At 42.1% G+C, this 20,353-nt stretch overlaps 1 protein-coding gene across 1 annotated transcript in view; it reads right to left on the reverse strand.

The window, feature by feature from the left end:
• Itpr2 (inositol 1,4,5-trisphosphate receptor type 2) overlaps positions 1–20,353 on the reverse strand; it is a 394,656-nt gene that overhangs the window by 57,605 nt on the left and 316,698 nt on the right. The window contains exons 49-52 of the mRNA XM_029478274.1: positions 17,307–17,482; positions 10,204–10,368; positions 7,862–8,057; positions 3,269–3,361 (exon numbers count right to left, since the gene is read on the reverse strand). Coding sequence (XP_029334134.1) covers positions 3,269–3,361; positions 7,862–8,057; positions 10,204–10,368; positions 17,307–17,482 — 630 coding nt within the window. The remainder of the gene's footprint in view (positions 1–3,268; positions 3,362–7,861; positions 8,058–10,203; positions 10,369–17,306; positions 17,483–20,353) is intronic.

The raw sequence follows: 20,353 nt of genomic DNA on the forward strand, positions 1-20,353 counted from the left end.
ATGAACAGCAGCATGGAAGTGTAAGCCGAATAAACCCTTTCCTCCCCAACTTGCTTCTTGGTCATGATGTTTGTGCAGGAATAGAAACCCTGACTAAGACACCTACTTAAAAAACAAACACAAACAAACAACAAAAGAACCCTTAAATTATGGAAACAAAAGTCAAATTCAGAGAGTTCCCAAGGAAATTTCATTTAAATCAGTTTTAATACGAATGTCAATGCATATGGATATTGGTGTGGCCTTTCCATGTTTTTTGGTCAGGTTGGGGGTTTTCCCCATTAGGAAAGCTCACCCTACCCCTCTAGCTTCAGTACTGTCTCCAACACCTCCTGGGCCAGAACTCAGCCCCCACGTTTCCTCCCTACTCTGGCATCTTTCTCTACAAGATTCACACAGTGCTACCACCTCTGTACCCCAAATGACAGAGACCTGGGGGGAGGGAGCTGCATTTGGGGTGAAAAACTGTGCCTATTTGTCCTTAGAAAAGGAAGGTACAGGGACCTGAGATGGAGACAGACTCTGAAAACTGCTGACAAATAACTCTGATGCAACCAGGAGATACTCAAGTGGGTCCTTGACAGGATACTAGGCAGGGGGCAGCAGCACAGACAGACCTGGAACTGGGGACAAGCTGGCACTGTGTTCCCTGGCTAGTAAGCTTTCACAGGGAGTTTTCTGATTAAAAAAATATATAGAAAGAGAACACACATTGAATGACAGTTTATTAGAGACCTCTCCCTCCCTCCCTCTCTCTCTCTCTCTCTCTCTGTGTGTGTGTGTGTATCATGAGTGTGGAAACTAGAGGCCAATCGTGATTGTCTGTCTCAGTTACTCCTAGCTGGGAATTGAAATCATAACCTCATGCTTGCACAGCGAGTGCTCTACTGACTGAGCCACTTGTCCAGTCCCATTTATGACATATTTCTAGGTAGCTGAAGAATTTCATAAAACAGGACAGTGACCATCCGAGTGTTTCCAGATTTCCTTTGCAGTATTCCCAGCATCTCTGTGGAAACAGCCAGAGCAGAAGCTGGACTGTGTTTAACGTGTAAGGATGTAGATGAAGCTTCCTGGGGTCTTTGGGTCACTCCTGCCTTGTGTTGTATCTCTTCCTTCAACAAGTTAGGGATGGTGGAACAATCCTAGGTCAAGAGCTGAGGGAGGACAATGGTGAGTGGGGTTCTCTACACTCGGACCTGGGGCTTGCCAAAGCCAAGATGACCTGGCAGGGAAGAACAGAATAAGGGTTCAACACAATGGAAGGATGCTGAAACCTGGAGACCAGTGGGTCCTAATATACTCACAGAAGGATCTGTTATACCCCCACATCATGGGTTGGTAGAGATACATAGAAATAAATGTATGGCTTCATCTGTGAGATCCCAAACTCCCTAACGTCTGAGCCCACGGCAGATATTTGTTGAATATCAGTTAGACCATCATCAAAGAATATCATTTTTGCCAACAGTCAGCCAAATGCAGATCAAAAGTGTGAGGTGGGCTGGGAGAGATGGCTCAGTGGTTAAGGGCACATACTGTCATTGCCGAAGATCTGGGTTCAATTCCTACCACGCTCCGCAAGCAGTTCACAACTGCCTGTAACTCCAAGTCAAGGCATGTGACACTCTCTTCCGGCCTCTGCATATGCTCACACATATGCCATATATGGAAATAGAAAACAAACAAATGTAAATCTTAAAGCAGGGATCAGCAGTTTGCCCAGGAGTAAGAGGTCAAGAGCCTCTGCTGTGATTTGTGGAGAAAGATGGAGAGATCTGAGGTGTTTAAACCAGGGAACATGTTATACAGCTTTAGAGAGTGGGTGCTCGGTAACACCATGTAAGCCAAGAAGAGCTGGATCTTACTGAGCGTTGACAGGAAGTATGGTAAAAGGAGCTCGCTGGAAGCATTTCAAGTACCCATACCTGTTGAGCACTGGATGGAACAAATAAAAGTGTTCAATTCTCTCTCTAGGTCAGACATCATGAGGTATTTAGTAAGTGGAAGGGACAACTCATCCCTGACCAACAATCCAACATCTCAAGGCAAACGTGACCAGGGTAGAGGGCGCTACATCACTGTGAGCCTGTAAGTAAGCATCCTTAAACAAGCAGGCTGCATCCTATTAGAGAAGGTGCTATATTAGTATGAGCCTGAAGGCATTCTTGAGCTAACACACTGCATCCTAGAGGAAGGTGCTACATCAGCGTGAGCCTGCAAGCATCCTTGAGCAAGCACATTGTATCCTAGGAGAGAAGGTGCTACATCAGTGTGAGCCTGCAAGTATCCTTGAGCAAGCACATTGTATCCTCTCACAGCCTATGACTTCATTTGCCTCATCTGCTCTGAGTCCATTTTGCCATCATCTGACTCCACTCTTCTTTAGCTATGTCAACTTTTAAGTTACATAAATATCTGCAGTCTTCAAGGCTGGCTGTAGTGCATGGGTAGAGCACTTGCCCTGTCCTTACCTCCAGTTAAAGACCTGGTTCCAATTTCATTCCCCACTTCCAGAGATACATTATTTTTTCCTATAATTTTGGAAACATCATACATGCCATGTTCCCAGATTCTTGCTACATCTTTTTTTGGTAAGATTTGTTTATTTATATGCATGAATACACTGTTGCTGTCTTTAGACACACCAGAAGAGGGCATCAGATCTCCTTACAGATGGTTGTGAGTCACCATGTGGCTGCTGAGAATTGAACTCAGGACCTCTGGAAGAGCAGTCAGTGCTCTCAACCACTGAGCCATCTCTCCAGCCCATCTTGCTACATCTTAAGATAACAGTTTAGAGCCAAAGTTATTTTTATGTGTCTGTTTGCTCCTCAGAAGGGAAGGAGACTTTGTTCATTCATTTTTCTGTCAATCAGCTATCTAGACATAGTTCTGAAAACATGGACACCATAAGCTGAAAATGTGACAGGTCAGGGTTATAGCCAAGTTTCTAGAGTGCAGAACTCATGTTTTTCTCATCCCTTGTTAGAAGTCAAGTAATCAGAAGAAAACCCCTTCACGTGGGCTGCTGTTTGGGACAGCACATTACATACAATGAATCTATCAGATTCAGGTGAACAGAAACATTGTGGGGAGCAGGAGAGTTCAGAATAACAAGTGTAGAGCTATCCTTTCTCTAGCTTGAATTATGTTGGTCATTTACCTTCTGTTCTTCTAGTTCAGCACATGAAATTCCAAGATCAACTCTCACAAACACAACAACATACCTTATTGTGCACCAAAGAAACTGGTTTCCAGTACATACCTGTGTTGGAAGAGGGGATCGTGGGTGAGCAGTTTTCCTTCTGGCAGGTTTCCATCATGGAAGATAAGGTCATAGTGGGAACCCCGTGATTACCTGGAAGAACATAGAGCATGTCCATACGTGACCAAATGAACGTAGCCACAGTGGCATATGAGTCCAGGGTATTCAACTGAACTTCATTTTGGTAACGTTAGCCTGGAGATCTGAGCACAGTTTTGCCTGCTAAAGCAATTTTATAAATAAGGAATAGATCCATCGCCAATGTGCAAAAAGCTCCATTCTTTTAGTGGCTGTGATAAAGTAGTAATAATACCATTGACCTAAGCCTCCACCAGTACTAATATTTCTATGGCCAGGTGTATTCAGGGTTCTGGGTTCAAGGTTCTGACCGGAATGCCAGGACTGTTCCCTCCCCAGGGCAGTGAGCATTCTGTAGCTCACACTACCAGCCCTGTGGCTGAGGAAAGGACCTTGGGTGGGCAGTTCTCTCTATGAAGTATGGCCCCAGAGAAAAAAAGGCTTCAAACAGCCCAAGGATAAAAGACTCCAGGTCCCTGTTCTTCCTGAGTCCCCAGGAACCCCTCTTTCAGTGGCTTCTCTGGCGAGAAGATAATGACCTTTCGATTTGTACTAAACAAAGTTTGACTTGAAAGTTCGACTCATACACTGAGAGGATTGAAGGAAAAGTTACAAACATGAGCTGGGGTCACAAGGAGATGTGAGGAATGGGAAGGCTAGGGAGGCAGCAGCTGCCATACATTGTGCTGCGACATCATAGAGAAAGAGTGTTATCATTGGCAGTGATATGGGCAAGAGCGCACCGCTGGTGGTCAGAGAGGGACAGAGATGGAGTTCTGAGTGTCCCCTGGTGGCATTCCCTTAGTGCTTGATACAGGCTCTGACAGCTCAGAGTCCAAGGCTTTGGAGAACTGACAGGATATGAAAAAGCAGAGATGTAACAGGAGCTGACAGATGGAGAAAAGTTAACACAAAATAATACAGTCGAAGAGGGGGACGCAAGACCTAGAGGAGAAAGAAAAGAGCTTTTTGCAGAAGGACTCATAATGCAGCCACAGGGTTTATGAACATGAATATGAAGCAGGGAACCCAGGGGGTTACCGGGGTGGGATTCATAGGACCGAAGGGCACCAATGGACATACCAGGCTGAGTCTCACAAGCCTCTAGTCCAGTGTTCTCCGCCAAGCAACCCACAGGTGGTGTGGGTCTTCAGAGCTGTGGTTGGAATGTCAGTTTGGGATTGGGAGGAGGGAAATCATAGGTGGAAAAGCCAGGAAGGCAAGTTCTCTTGACTCTGGGTAGATGAGAATGGGGGAGGGGCAGGTGTGACAAGTGCTGTGTACTTCATTTGTCAAGGGACCTTTCCTTCCATGTGCTTTCCCATGACACTGCTCTGGCCGTGCTGGAGTGGCAGCTTCCTGACTACTTAGCAGCAGATGGTAGGTCCAGAGGAGAGATCCACACACTCCTAAATCTCCAAGGATACCTGTGGGTACCTTCGAGGCACGTGTCCTCCACTCTCCCCAGCTCTCCGAGGCACTTACATACAGCCCAGCTCTGACTCGCCACCTCCCCGTCTGTGGGGTTTCTGATCTGCAACCCAAATGGCTCCCACTGCTGGAGTGTGCTAGCCTCAATAATTTCACAAAGCTGAGCAGCTTTGTGAGCGACAGTGCCCAAAAGGCAAAGAATAAAGAAGCCATGTGCCAACCGAGATCCAGTGTAGTCCAGATACTTCCACCAAAACACAGTTGTGGAAGCCTGGTTGTGAAGTATCTGGGGGTAGAATCAGGGGCAGCCTTTAAGGGGTGACAAGACATGGGGGCTCTCTCCTCATGCTTGGATTCACGCACTCGTGCCTTACTGGCTTATCGTGGGTTCATCATAAAGTCTAGCTGGCCTCTGCTCACTGGCACGTGTGCGCATGTTTGTGTGTGTGTGTGTGTGTGAGTGTGTGTATGCCCACCCCATGCTGTCATCATCACCAGAACAGTCTTTTCAGATGCCAAGTAGATTAAAGTGCTATGCTTTTAGACTTCCCCCCAGCTTCTGGAACCATGAACTAAATAAACAGCTATTCTTTTTTTTTTTTTTTTTTTTTTTGGTTTTTTGAGACAGGGTTTCTGTGTATAGCCCTGGCTGTCCTGGAACTTTGTAGACCAGGCTGGCCTCGAACTCAGAAATCCGCCTGCCTCTGCCTCCCGAGTGCTGGGATTAAAGGTGTGCACCACCATCTATTCTTTATAAGCCACAAGGTCTCCGGTAATCTGTTATAGCAACAGAAAGCAGATGCTATTAAGACAGATGCTATTACGATGTGTTAGAAATGAAATTTAAAATATGGCAACCAAGATTTTTTTTCTAGGCTCTTAAGCTATGAAACAAACTATTCCAACCCATGGAGCATAAGGGATTTAAGTCTGCTGGCTGTCCCTATGTGCTGCACTTTCATAGTACTTACAAAAGTTTTCTTTGACTGATTTCTATAAAATTATGCATATGTATTTTCAGTAAAGAAAGAGCTTGAAATTTTAGCTTTAGTGTTTTATACTGCATTTTTCCTGTTTCTAAAGAATGTACATTCATAATAAAGCACCTACTTCATCATCCAAGAACGTAAAATAGTCACCATAGAATTGGAAAAACAGCCCCTACTGTACATTTTTGTTCTGTAAGTTTTAATGCTCTGTTTCTCCACTGAACAAAACTGTGGCCAGGCCTCTAATCTAGCAAGGAATTAAAATTTGAGGCTCGTACAGTGCTGAGGTTAGACGGTTCCTAAGGAGTTTAGAAAGAACCGAGATCTGGGCCTTACAAAGGCGCCTTTCCTCCACACACAGGAAGTGGAATGTAATAATGATTTGCGACTTCAGTGTCCCTCAAAGGCCATAAAAAAACGAGGCCTAGGTCACCATCCAAGGGAGCTATCAGATCTTTTGAGAGGTGAGGCCTAGTGTGGAGTGAGGGGTCGCTCTGGCTGTATCCTTGAAGGGGTGTCAGGAACCTTCTCCTTCTCCCTCTTCCTCAAAGTCACCACAGGTGAGAATCTTCGATCAACCACAATATTCTGTCTCGCCATAGGTCTCAGGTGTTGAGGCTAAATGACCATTAACTGAAAACATGAGCTGCCAAAATAAGTCATTTCCTTGTATTAAAGTTATTTTCTTGGGCTTTTTGTTACAAGAGATGGAAAGCTGGCAGCATGCGTGTGAAACTCTAGAGAAAGCCTATGAAGCAACAACAGCATTCACATTCCCAAGAACTAAGTCTAATTAATACTCGGCGTGGAGTTCAAGAGTATCTCCCAGTGTTGTAGTTTAAAATGCATAAAGCTGATGTTTCTGCGGCTTGTGCAGGCCATTTAGACTCACTAATACATGACCAGCCCCTGCTTAGTCATTCCATAATCTTATTAAAGACATTACCATACACTGTCAATTTTGTAATTAAGGATTACGTGCTAAAGGAAAGACAGGACACTGCATATGTTTCCACTAATTAAATCTCAATGGTTTGAGAGAGAAAGTGATGTCTTTTTGTGATTTCCCATCTCTATAAACAGTAGTTCGTGAAAGCAAGAAAACAGCACAATCATGGTTTCTATCAAGCAAACCAGGGGAAAGGTTAAGAAAGGGATTAGTCCAGCAACAAGGGCATATATGCCAGGTGAGAAGCAAAGAACAGTGACAACAGGGGAGGCCAGCTCCTCGTGCCAAGGCCTCTCAGTGAGAACACTGGGTGCTGTCTAAGCGATCTGGTGGCAAACATCACTGAAGACTGGGGTCCTTTAAGCACAGCTCTGATGTTCATCTGCTCAAACACACTTAGTACTGCCTGATGATCACCATTTATCAAAGCATTTATCATTTTAAGTTATTTGAATATAATGCAATGCCTGTGGGATAATGGTCGAGTGGCAGCTCTGAGGTCCTTTGGGGAAACGGAAAGAAGAGGAACAAGAGAATCCTCGAGTCTCCTGCAGCAAAGCTGCCGCTGCCTCCTGCTGTACACTCAGCATTACGAAACCCTGTAAGATGGAGCACAGATGATGTCTCCTGAGTATTTCCCAACCACTCTTGATAGTGTGCAGGCTAAAGTATTTCAAATCCTCGGCTCTTACATGCTGTATTAGTTACTTTAATCATTGCTGGGATCAAACACCTAACAATGAGCAACTGGAGGAAGAAACGAGCAGTTTATTTTGGCTAACAGTACAAAGTGATACAGAGCCACAAGGCAGCAGCCAAGGCAGCACAGAGGCAGCCGGTCACAGTGTGGTAGCTGCCAGGAAGTGGACAGCAGACCGGAAGTGAGGCCAGACTACCCAACCGCAGGGCCCACCCCAGTCAATCACTTCCTCTGCAAGGCTCCACAGGCTAAGTCAGGGCCAGCACGTGCGGACCAGATGTTCAAACCCGGGAGGTGAGGAGGACGCCCGGCCCTCAAACCACAGCAGCGGTAAACAAGACCAGAATTCAAAAGTGAAAACTTTATCTCAGATTGTCCGAAATCCCACCAACAAGGGGTGGACAAGTTACAACGGCAGGGAAGAGCTCTGAGCTTAGGGAGGCTACCTGTGACTGGAGTTCTGTTTTTCAGTCTGTCCACCTCCATGGTGAAGTCGTCCTTTAAGAAAAGGAAGCCGATGATGGAGAACAGGTAGACCAAGATAAGAGCCAAGACCGCGGTCAGGATGATGGAGCGGCCGTTCCGTGTGACGCTTTTGATGACGTTCAGCAGGGTCTCTTCTCTATATACCAAATCGAAAAGCTACAGAAATAATAATAATTTAAAAAATAACCTTCAAACAAATAACATTTTACAATAAACCCAAAGAGTTGAGTTAGAACAGTGGTTCTCAACCTTCCTAATGCTGTGACCCTTTAATACAGCTCCTCATGGGGTGGTGACCCCAACCATAAAATTATCCAGTTGCTGCTTTATAACTGTAATTTTGCTACTGTTATGAATCGTAATGTAAATATCTGATATGCGGGGGTCACAGCCCACCAACCACTGAGCTGGAAAACAAGAAGGTACAGTTTCAGTGAAGACAGCTCTGGTAGCATGTAATGTGCATACGTTGGCTTCATAATCGGTGTTACACGCTTTGCTGGGACCCTGCAGAACTGCACACTCAATCTCCTTTGAATTTAGAGAATTTATAATCTTAGGCCCATGTAGTTTATGGACAGTTGGCAAATTCATTAAATTTACTGTTCATTCAAGGAGCTGAAAGTGAAACGAAGAGAAATTTTATGAGCCTGTGCCATAGAAAATATCTGAATCTAAAATATTTGGGAAATGCGGACCCTCTTCCTTACTAAAAGGATAAACAAATGAGGATACAAACCCGTGTCCGTTTATACCTTTGAAAGCAGAGCCACAAACAAAAAAGTAACAGTTTTGCCAATTCCCTTCCTCTAACCCTTTATTATCCGTCTTTAATGGGAGGCAATCTACTCACTAATCAAAACTCAAGCACATGGCTTCTGTCTGCAGCCAGTGTTGAGAACCATTTTATTATATATTGCTACATTAAAAAACTGAAATTACGAATTAGCAAGTGAATGAGATCTAGTTAAAAGAAATAAAGCTATATTCATTTTCAGAATGTTTGGAATTAATCCTATCTTCAAGACTGAGAGGCTGGGGACTCATGTCTTGCTTTCTGGAGATGATAGCTAGAACCTGTGGTCAGGCTGGCCAGGTCAGTGAGGCACTGCGTTTCCTCCTCAAGCTCTTAGTTTGCTGTGTTACGCAATTACTTCCCACTGTCAATCACTGCTTTACACAGCCTGTGTTTGGGACACAGCATTTGATGAGTGACGTTCTTTAAAAAGTCACTACTTTGCTATCTGTTTCTCTCTGGGGAAGTGCAGCTATTGTCAGAGTCGAAGTCAATATTCTTTGATAAAGATGAATTAATTACCGTAAATGCAACCTTAAAACTGTCAATGTTCTGGCTTCTCCCGTGTTTTTTTACCACTTCGGTTGACATGAGGGGGTTTTATTTTAACTCATCAGTGGCCAGAGCACATGGTGTCCATAGTGACGAAACAAGAAACTCCGCCTCAGACAAGGGGGCGGGCGAGGACTGACACCCAAACATCCCTCACAAATTCAAGCTTTACTGCATTTTCATACCAACTCCTTTCCTCATTCATGACTACAGGGAAGTAAATGAAAAATGGAAATGGCATTTGGGGATGATGAGAAGGATGTGAAATTGGGTGTGGTCATGCACAGGCACTAGCCCAACATTGAGGAGACTGAGGCAGGATTGGGAGCTAGAGGCCAGCCTGGGCTACATAGTGAAGCAAGTCATCTCAGAAAAAAAAACAAAAGAATCTGAAAAGAAAACTGTCTAAAGATTTAAATATGCACAGCTAAGCTTAAGCTAATGATGATGACATAAGCTAAAACAATGATGACATAATGATGACACAAGCTAATAATGACAGAAGCTATCAATGGTGACTTAAACAGCTTGATATTTTGCTAGGTTAGCTTTCGTTCCTTTTCATTTTGCTTGCCTGTCATTGTAATGATTAATGTAACATTTGATATTATACACAAAATATAACACATCCTTATTTGTCTCCCATGCACCCAGATAATCAGTGAATTAAAGGATTTAGTACCTGGCTAAAAATCCAAAGCAGCTCATGTTATGAAGCCTGGGTCAAGAGAAGAGCGAGGGAGGCTGATTGCTTCTCATAGGGAAATCAAACTCCACCACCTATGTGCTTCCCCACCCAAAAAAAGGCTAAAAATGATGATACATACTTCTCCTAAGAAATTCCAAAAATAGCATAACTTATGCTTGCTTAAAAAACTAACAAAATGCCAAAGGCTAAGGTGTCCGAGGCTGCATCCCGGGCTTGGCAATGATCATCTATAAGGCAGTACTCACCAGGAAGCTGTAGAAGAACTCGTGGACAAAGAGGCCAAGCATGCAAACCAAGACATAGGCCACATGATAAAGAAAGGCCATGTCCAGAATGACTGCTCGGTAGCCTCTGGTGAATGTGCCTCGGTTTCCCACAAAACTCACCAGGAACACGATTTTATTACATAGCTAAAGTGGGGGGAAGAAGGTAGGATTTTAGTGCTTCAAGCTCATTTACAGAACAAGACACAATATTCCCAAGTCTTTGACTTCATTTCTCTGTGACCTCCTGCGTTGGTTTTCAGGTAGTTCACAAATGCACATCTAAACAAGCACACACACAACTGGTTCCCTTGAGGCTCTCAGAGCAGAGAATGCCAGCAACACAGACTGAGTGTAAACCTGGCTCTTCCTTATTCCTGGATTAACTAGTTCTTGCCATGGGAAGCCCAACAGTTTCTGAAAAACTGCCATCCAAGGTCTCACAGACCCCTTCATAGGCTAGATAACGCCAAACATTCACAGCGATTACTGCCATGACTCTTCAAATGCTCCTCAGATACCTATGACAATGTTTCTATATTTATGCCTTTCGAAGATAGGGTAGTCTTTGTAATACTTGATTTTTATGTACATTATATACATGCACACATATATATCTTATCAAACTTGAGAGAGTATGAAATCTTTTCCATCAATGTCCTAAAGTCTGAATCAATGCAGGTAAGTTCGAGGCCAGCCTGGTCTACAAAGTGAGTTCCAGGACAGCCAGAGCTATACAGAGAAACCCTGTCTCGAAAAAAACCAAAAAAAAAAAAAAAAGAAAAAAAGAAAAAAAAGAAAAACTGGTAATTACTGCATGTCATGTTGTGATGGTCCAATCATACCAACAACACAGCCAGCCACTATAGGCAGAATCTTTTCCTACATTTCCCCAGATAACTGTCCATCCTCTTGATAATCAATAATAATCTCAATAATCAGTAATAATCTCAATTATCAATCACCTCAAACCCCTTTCACCTTCGTGCCAACAGCTTCAGCAGACGTCAAGTGGAAGCCTTATTTTACTGGTCAGCCATTTCCATTCTCACTCAGTAGAGCTGAGATATGATGGAGACTTCGTAATGACTGCTCAAGAGCAAGTCAGATACTAGAGAAAACTGCTGAAAAAGCAATGGATCCATGACAAAGGTCCAGTGTCTGACAAGTTGAATGCACAGCCAAGGTAAGAATGTGTGTCTGGAAAAGCAATGTCAAACCCTTCCTCTGGACGACTTTTGAGTGACCCTGTTCAAATTTACACAAATGCCTATGTCAACTCACCTACCCTGGTCCATCAATGTGATGTAGAAAGAGATTCTACAAAACTAGAACTAAAAATCATCTCTTCACAAGGATAAATTATATGACACAGACATATGGTTCACATGTCATTTCCCAACTAAGATGAGTTACAAAAAATAGGCAGAAAAACTATTTATAAAGTGGACATGCCAGAGAGTAACAGACTAAACTAAATTCTCAAAATGGTCAATACATTTTAGTTGGATAATGTAAAAGACAGGATGCATTTCTGCCTGAATGGGACTTGGCCATATTAGTATGAAAAATAAAAAGACTTGCTTTGCTTGTTTGCAGTGGGGGCATTGCATGACCCTTGACCCATATCTGGGTGCATATGTTTCTGTTCTCTAGAGATATATGGAAGTGGGTTGGGGTTGACAGGAGCAGTGGCTTCCAAGTGTTCACATTGAGTTCTGAGATGGGCGCAGTCATTGTGTTTAAGACATTCAAGCCAAAGACAAACAAATGCCAGAATTATATATTCATATATGAAAGGGCTGGAATCCTGCTTTCTATGACAGGAAGAAATTTGTAAATCTTTTATGTAGTACTTTCCATGAGGGCTGGGGCTGTTTATAGAAGAACAACAAGCTACAGACACATTCTCCCTGTTCATGTCATCACTTCATGGACAACATTTAACCAGGCCTTCTGTGTGGATACCATGATGCAGCCAGTCAGTTCTGTGGCAAGCTTCCCCATAGGCCATGCTAAGCAATGGTGTGAAGACATGGCTACAGGGCCATGCCCTGCTGAGCCAGTGGATCCAGCCTTGAAACAGCAACGCCACAGCATGCCATAACTTGCCCCACTCTGCTTCCTTTTTCATTTATTCCTCAGAGCTGCATGCAGTGTCACCTTTGGGGGTGACCTGAATGATAATGAAGAGGATAGAAGGATGGAGAAACAGCTCCACGCAAGCTCTCAGGGTCTTTGAAAAGTAGCACACTACCCAAACAGTTTACCAAGAGTTCTTGTCACAGCAAAGGTGAAATCAATGTTTGCTCATGAGTTAGTGTCTGGTAAAGGGCAAGCATTGACTGCATCCAAATAAATAAACCACACAGTTATGTAGTCTCTTCGTATGTCCTCACAACTGGTAGACACATCTTTGCAGGATTTTCAGGGTGTGATAAAGTGCAAAGATGGAATTCACATGGCCCAGAGCACTAACTTCATTCTTGACACAACCCTCTGTTTCTAGAGGATTTTGTTCACATCTGTACAGATGAGTCTAGAAGTTAATCATTAAGATTTATTATTTATTCATATGGATGTTTGAGCATACCCAAGTATGGGCAGTGCCTTTGGAGGCCAGAAGAGGGTGATGGACACCTGGATCTGGAGTTTCAGAGAGCTGAGAACTTCATGACTTTGGTGCTGGGAACTAACTGAGCTGGGTCTTCTGAAAAGACAGCAAGGGTTCTTAATGGTGAGTCATACCTCCTGCCCAGAGCCAATCCATCTAAAGATGCCTCCTGGCTCCATAACTTTTGTCCCTTTTCACTGTTTTATGTGGTCACAGAAATTGACCACTGCTTTGTGTTGGTATTTGTGTTGTTCCTTTGGTCTCATTCAGGACTCTGTCCCTGATCAGAATATCTAATTTGTTACGATGGGAAAACGTGATCTATTTTCCAAGAATAAACTGTAAAGTGCTGAGGTATTGAAAAGGTAAAACTAAACTCACTGTCTCTAATAATATCCACATTTTCATCAACTGTGGAAACCAACCATTTCACCAAAAAATAAGATGATTTAACTCCATAATCTCCATGTCAATGGTATCACATCTTAGGCAGGATAAAATCTTAAGGTCAGTATAGAAAGCAAAATTTACACGCAGTCAAATATCACCGTGGAAATCTTAACTGCCAGCAGGACAGTGTAGTAAACACAGGCAGCGTGACCAGCACCGCTCAGGATGTTCAACTCAGCTTTGGAGAAGATTTGTATGTTGAGAACTGTGTTACAGCAAGAGTGACATCCAGTGACCACATCGAACAAAACATTGTGTGTGCATCTCAAAGACAGAATGTGAAAGGAACGTTTTGGTCCAGAATATGTAATGGGGCTTCTGTGTTTAGAGAAGGCATCACAGGACTCAGCCCTACAAATTAACAGTGGCATGCAGTCACCCATAAAATTGCAGATACACAGCTAAGAACACCATACCATTCTGCTAAGCACTGTGGTGGCTGTTAGTGGCCTGGTTCTAAACACAAAACAAAACAAAAAACAAAACAAAACAAAGGCTCATTTGGTTTTCCTCTGTGCAAAGCAGGTAGAACAAATTATAGCATTTCCACATTAAAATAACTGTGAGAAAGGCTAGTGCATTGATTGAACCAGAGTTTCCCAGACATTATTAGAAAGGGCAAAAATACCAGAGGTAGTAAGCCTTCAGATGTTGCTAAAGGGTATTTTATGTGGACTTGGGGTATAGCTCTATGGTAGAGTACTTGTGTAGTATATTGCCCAGGATTCAGTTCCTAGCATCAGAAGAAAAACCTTTAGTTATATTTACTGTGTTCTTTCTTACAAAGAATCTAAGCTGCAAAGATGGGTGGAGTGGTTAAGGAGGATGTAGCATTCATATAAAGCATCAGAAACCTCTTTAACCAACAGGAGATGCTAACCCTGTGTACATGAGGCTTGCAATATGTTCAGTGATGTAACCAAATGGTGAGTGCCCCAGGTTTACACACGGACCCTGTAGTTCTCAAAATGTTAATTTATATCAACAGGAGCTAAGGTTATCACATTGTGCATGAGAAGAAAACTGTGTAATTGTGTAACATGTATGTTGCAACACTCAGAATCACTGAGACACATGTGATGGGAAAATCTAACTGAAATCTAGGCATATTTCAGGCTCTGCAAATAAATTAAATTTTATCATAATAAACTAAAATCCAATAAATACTAAGGTCTTACCTCTATTATGATTCTTTCCTGTAAAACTGTTCATATTTGCTTAACACTGAGGGACAGTGTCTAGAAACAAGTTACTATGAGAGCTAAGACACAAACACATCATGGTGGCAACACTTTCTGATTAATTGCTAAGACACAAACACATCATGGTGGCAACACTTTCTGATTAATTAGTGGTTTGAATATCAGATACTCAGATACAGTACATGAGAGACATTATTACCAGTGTATAATAGTAACTGATCTTTTCTGGATTTTCCACACCAAGATTTTCAACTAACCTCAGCAGCCAGATGAGGGTTGTCCAGTTGTTCACACTACACTTTCACTCACAAGAGGGATGTAATCAGAGATTGGCTGCTTCTTGTTATGGCCAAATTATCTTTTGTTTTTTTTTTATGTCTAATATCTATTATTTTTAAAAGTCACAGCATCACCTGTTATGACATGCAAATGTATGTGTACAAATTAAATTATTCATATATTAATACCTAAGGTATTAAAAATAAGATTCATGTTCTTATTTGAATTTTCCTCTGTCATAAGTAAAGATAAATCAAGATACTTGTGTAATGAATTTATGTGAAGAGGGAAAATAGATTACAATTCACTAAATTAATTATATTAATCTATGTGCTACCAAATACAATTATAAATATAAACTTTTATATTAACATCTGCAGCAGTATTAAATTATAGTGACTTCATTAAATTATTACATTTGCCTCAAGTCAACATAGATTATTTTCTTTGGTTAAATGATCCCAGGGTAGTGGTAGTGTGTGGCTGAATAACATGCTTTATGCTATTGGAATCCTGGAAAATTCATGGAGTTAGTAAGACAGACATGTCTACATGCTTAATACTTTCTCAAAAAACTATTAAATAAGCACCTGGCTTTGGCAAAATAATTATTTTTATGGTTGAATGATTCCTACCCAAACTCATGGAAGTTATCATATTATACTGTCCTACAAGAGACAGGAAAGGAACACCAGATGTTTTTAGTTCACCATCAGCCTAAACATTCAAATATTATCCCTTACCTCTGTCTACATATTTCCCCTTACCCCCATCCCCGCCAAAGCACATGCATTCCAGATGGCAATAAGCATCCCTCCACTCTTGGTGTTCTACATGTCTACCGTATCATGTAACAGGTGCAGCAAATATTTGTTATCTTGTCCACAACTCTGCCTAGCTCTTCCTTCTCTTTCTTAAACTTGGATTATTTCTCACTTAGGTTAATGCCTTACTGAAAGTCAATGATCAATTTACGGATAATATTTACTTCTTCAAAGCATATAACTTCACGCTCAGTATGCTTTCTAGAGAAGCAAACTAAGCCTAAGACAGTGGTGTAGACAAATTTATACATATTCATGATGGTTCTCTAGTTATCTTTTTGATGATGATAACATCAACTTACATTCAAAGCAAAGACAGTATAAACTCAGATCGGAAAATCACTTCTGAGTGTCCCAATGCCAAGGGCGGGCTGGAGGGAAGTGAGCCTGGAGGAGTGAGATGCTTAGCACCATTGAGACAGGGAAGTACAGTAAACAGATTGCACAGAAACAAGGTCAGGAGATGAGCAAAGACTGGACTCATGCATTAGTGTGACAGCTCCAGTCTCCATGAAACCTAGAGAAGGATGTGTTTGATACTTTTCGAACCCTCTTCACTGGCAGTAACTGAGAAGTTGGCTGTTTTGAATATTCTAACAACTGGGAGCTGTGGGATATGCCCAACATTTGAAGAATTGTGATAAAAATCAAAGTCAGAAACCCTAAGAAAACAGAATTGATTATGTTGCCTCATCTTGATAATCCTTAAAAGTTGGTTGACTAATTTATTTATTTTTAATAAATATTGGCTACTCATCCATTCATTCACTGATTAATTGATTTATTCAAAAATATTTATAGACACCCTGTATAAGCCAGATATATAACAGTCAACTACCATCCTCAATAAATACATAAAGTAGTGTAATCGCAGCTAAGACATCAGGGCATAGGAGACTGAGTTAAGATTGCAATGAAAGCTACCGGGAGTGTTTTAGGTACTAATTAGGTAGCTATAACAATATTCATGTGATTTTTGACCATTTGTCATCTTTACCAATTTGATGATTTATGTTTTCTTCATCTCCTTACAGATACACTTTGCATAAATTTGGCACAGAGTCCCTTCAAAGTTTGATTTTTTGTTTAGGTTATTTCTACAAATCTCTTGATTGCTTCTTGGCCTGATACTTCCAGTCTGTTCATTCTACCCTTACTGAACTAACAGTCCAATGTTCTTTTCGTGTTCTAACATACTAGAACTCGGCAGGAAAGGAAAGCAATCTCACCTGTTCCTTTTATAAGTTTAGAAGATTTTCTCATATAAAAGGAGCCCAATTTTGCATCTTACTTTATGTCTAACAGTCTTTTTTTCCCTCTTAAGTCACTTGATAGAAGGTACTTTTTGAATTCTGTTGAATATAATTTAATCTTTTGGGATGATTTGGAACCTTCTTGGGCATGTTAACAGTAGCTGGGTCATTTTTGTTTTGTTTTGTTTTTCAATAATAGCACGTATGACACAGAGAGGACATTAAAACTGATGAGCAGCAGAACTGAGTCAGGCTGCAAGGCTGAGCAAGGGTATCAATGTATCCATCATCTTCTTGTTCTTTCTCTATAAATTAAAGCATTCACAAATGATACTCTTGTTGATAGAGATTCACAGCAAACCAGAATTCACTGCGTACACAAGAATAAAAGCATGCAGCTAGATTATATTTACACTTAGTATGTCTGAATTCCATAAGATACAAAGATAAGCAGTGTACTTACATTGGCAGCACCAAGAAGTATTAGCGTTGGCCCCAAACCGATGGTGTATATTGATCTGAGCATGACAGACACGAGGAATGGCCGGATGCCCACGGGCTTGGAGAAGAAGAACAGCATAGATGTGCAGATCGCCACTGCTACCCAAAGGAGGGCTGAGAACAGCGGGGAGAGTGTGCCTGGAAATGCGAACAGGTTACTTGTCAGCAAGAACACAGAGAAAGCACAGAAATCTTGGCTCCTGTGCTTCATGTGCAGACAAAGCCATGGTACGCTGGATCTCAGAACAACCCATTCCATGTTCTACCCCAAGGAAACACTTCAGAATACATTACTCCTCCTTCTACTTCCAAAGATTTGTAAGGTGATTTCAGGCTACATAAATATTTATTAGTTAACATTCTTTGCATCAGGTCTTGGAAATTTCTCTCCTGTGGGAGGGATTGGTGAGATGTTTTAGATAGATATGCTTCACTTGGGGACCTCAAGTCAAAGTTCACAATTAATGGTCATGAAAAATCAAGGATCATTTCTTATTAACTCATCGTTTCCCTTGTTCTTTTTTTATTAGATATTTTCTTTATATACATTTCAAATGTTATCCCTAAAGTTCCCTATACCCTCCCCCATGTCCTGTTCCCCTGCCCACCCACTCCCACTTCCTGGCCCTGGCATTCCCCTGTACTGGGGCATATAAAGTTTGCAATACCAAAGGGCCTCTCTTCCCAGTGATGGCCAAATAGGCCATCTTCTGCTACATATGCAGCTAGAGACATGAGCTCTGGGGGTACTGGTTGGTTCCTATTGTTGTTCCACCTATAGGGTTGCAGACCCCTTCAGCTCCTTGGGTGCTTTCTCTAGCTTCTCCATTGGGGGCCCTGTGTTCCATCTTATAGATGACTGTGAGCATCCACTTCCCTTGATCTTCTAGTATCAAATTGTCATACTATGGATTTCTTGAAAGAATTCAGTTTGGGCCAACAAGATGGCTCAGCAGGGGAAGGTACTTGCCACCAAGCTCAATGACTTGAGTCTGGTCCCCAGAAACCACACAGCAGAAGAAGAGACCCAACTCCAACAGGTTGTTTGACCACCACACAGAGACATACACACACACACAGCAAACAGATAAATACTTAAGTGTAAAAAAAGAGAAACCTAATTTGTAGAACACTTAGATTTTATAAAATAGAGATGCTTTAAGTGTTAGAACACATGTTCACACACGTACATGAGTATTTTAAGTGTTAAAACACATATCTACATATGAGTAAGCTTCATGTGTTAAAACACACATACATGTGTCCATATATGAGTGCTGAACACTGACTCAAGTTCCAAACATATGTTAGGCTATTTAATCATCAGGAAATAAAAGCTTTATGGAGCTGGGCAGAGAGCCAAGCCAGGAAAGTTCCTGCATCAAGAGCATGAGAACCTGAACCTGATTCCCTACACCCCAGTAATAACGGTGAGCATGCTGGGATCCAGCTGCTATGTAGGTAGAGACAGGCAGAACCCTGGGGCTTTGTGGCTAGTCAGTCTAGCTGACTGGGTGAATCCCAAGTCACTGAGGGACCTTGACTCAAAATGCAAGGTGAATGATGTCATGAGAAATAACACTGAGCCTGACCTCTTGCTTCCATATGTGTGCACACACACTTATACACTCAGGTACCTATATACAAAAACATGTATACACACACTTACACACATACATGCAGGCATACATTCACATACACACATGCACATGCATGCACAGGGGTAAAAGAAAAGTTTCCTATGAATTTTAAATGAACTATATAATAAACCATGTTCCTTAGAAATTTCTCACAAATGAAGTTTAAACAATCTTCCTTTGAAAAAGAAGTGCAATTCTATGACGTGGGCATTGACTCCCTTTCATGAGTGGCTGGGGTGTGCTGCATCTGCAGAAGTAACTTCAGGCGCTATACTATTGGCTTGGCTGATGGTACCAGGACCTTCAGGATGACATGGGTCATCATCATCCAGATGACACGGGCAGGAGGAAAGCATCAAGCTGGAGATTTCTCCACAGCTTCCTGTGCCAAAACTTCCACAACGATGCTTGCTCTGTCATCCACATCTACTTTTACCGTAACATTGACTTCTGACACAAAACACACTGAGGGCTTTCATAAGCAAAGCTTTGGGGTTAACATCAAAACCCTGGATGAACCCTTTGATGAATTTTGTATTCATTGAGGACCAATGCATCTAAAAATTACAAAGATTCTGTCAGACAGTTGTAACTACCCAAAACAATAAATGAACAATCTTAAATTAGGTGTGCTTTGAAACCCTGGCTCTGTAACAATGCTTTTTATTGTGGTTTAGGTATGATTTGACTGCTTTCCCAAAAGCTCCCAGATGTCAAGCTTGGACCTTGAGAAATGCTGCAGAGGCAATGGAATCTTTAAGAGGTGATACAACACAGCAGGAAACTCAGATTACAGACTACTGTCTTTACAAGGGATTGGTGTTGGCATAGCAGGCACCAGACACTCCCTTGAGAGCATGTTGCAAAGTGTGGCTCCCTTGCCCACATAACCCCTCCACCCCCAGCCACATCCCTTTCTGCTTCTCCATCAAGTTGTGATATAACCAAGGAGGGTCCCCACCTGGAGTGAAGAGACAGGGATAGCTGATCATAGACTTCCCATATCCAGAGCAGGGAACTAAATAGACATTTGACTCATGAAATACACAGTGTCAGGTATCTTGTTAGAGCAACATTTTTGTTATTGTGGCAGCTTCAAATAAACAGGAGTTAAAAGAAGGTTGTGTGGCTATAGACATGGCTCAGTAATTAAGAACACTTGCTGCTAGCTCTTCCAGAAGACTCTCGTTCAATTCCCAGCAATGGTGGCTCACAACTGTGTGTAACTCTAAATCTAGGGAATCCAATACCCTCTTCTAGCCTCCACAGGCACCAGGTATGCACATGGTGTATAGACATTCACACAGGCAAAACACCTGCACACGGAGAGAAAGAAAGAAAGAAAGAAAGAAAGAAAGGGAAGGGAAGG

Source organism: Mus caroli, chromosome 6 (assembly GCF_900094665.2).
Source record: "Mus caroli chromosome 6, CAROLI_EIJ_v1.1, whole genome shotgun sequence".
In the NCBI taxonomy this organism is placed as follows: Eukaryota; Metazoa; Chordata; class Mammalia; order Rodentia; family Muridae; genus Mus; species Mus caroli.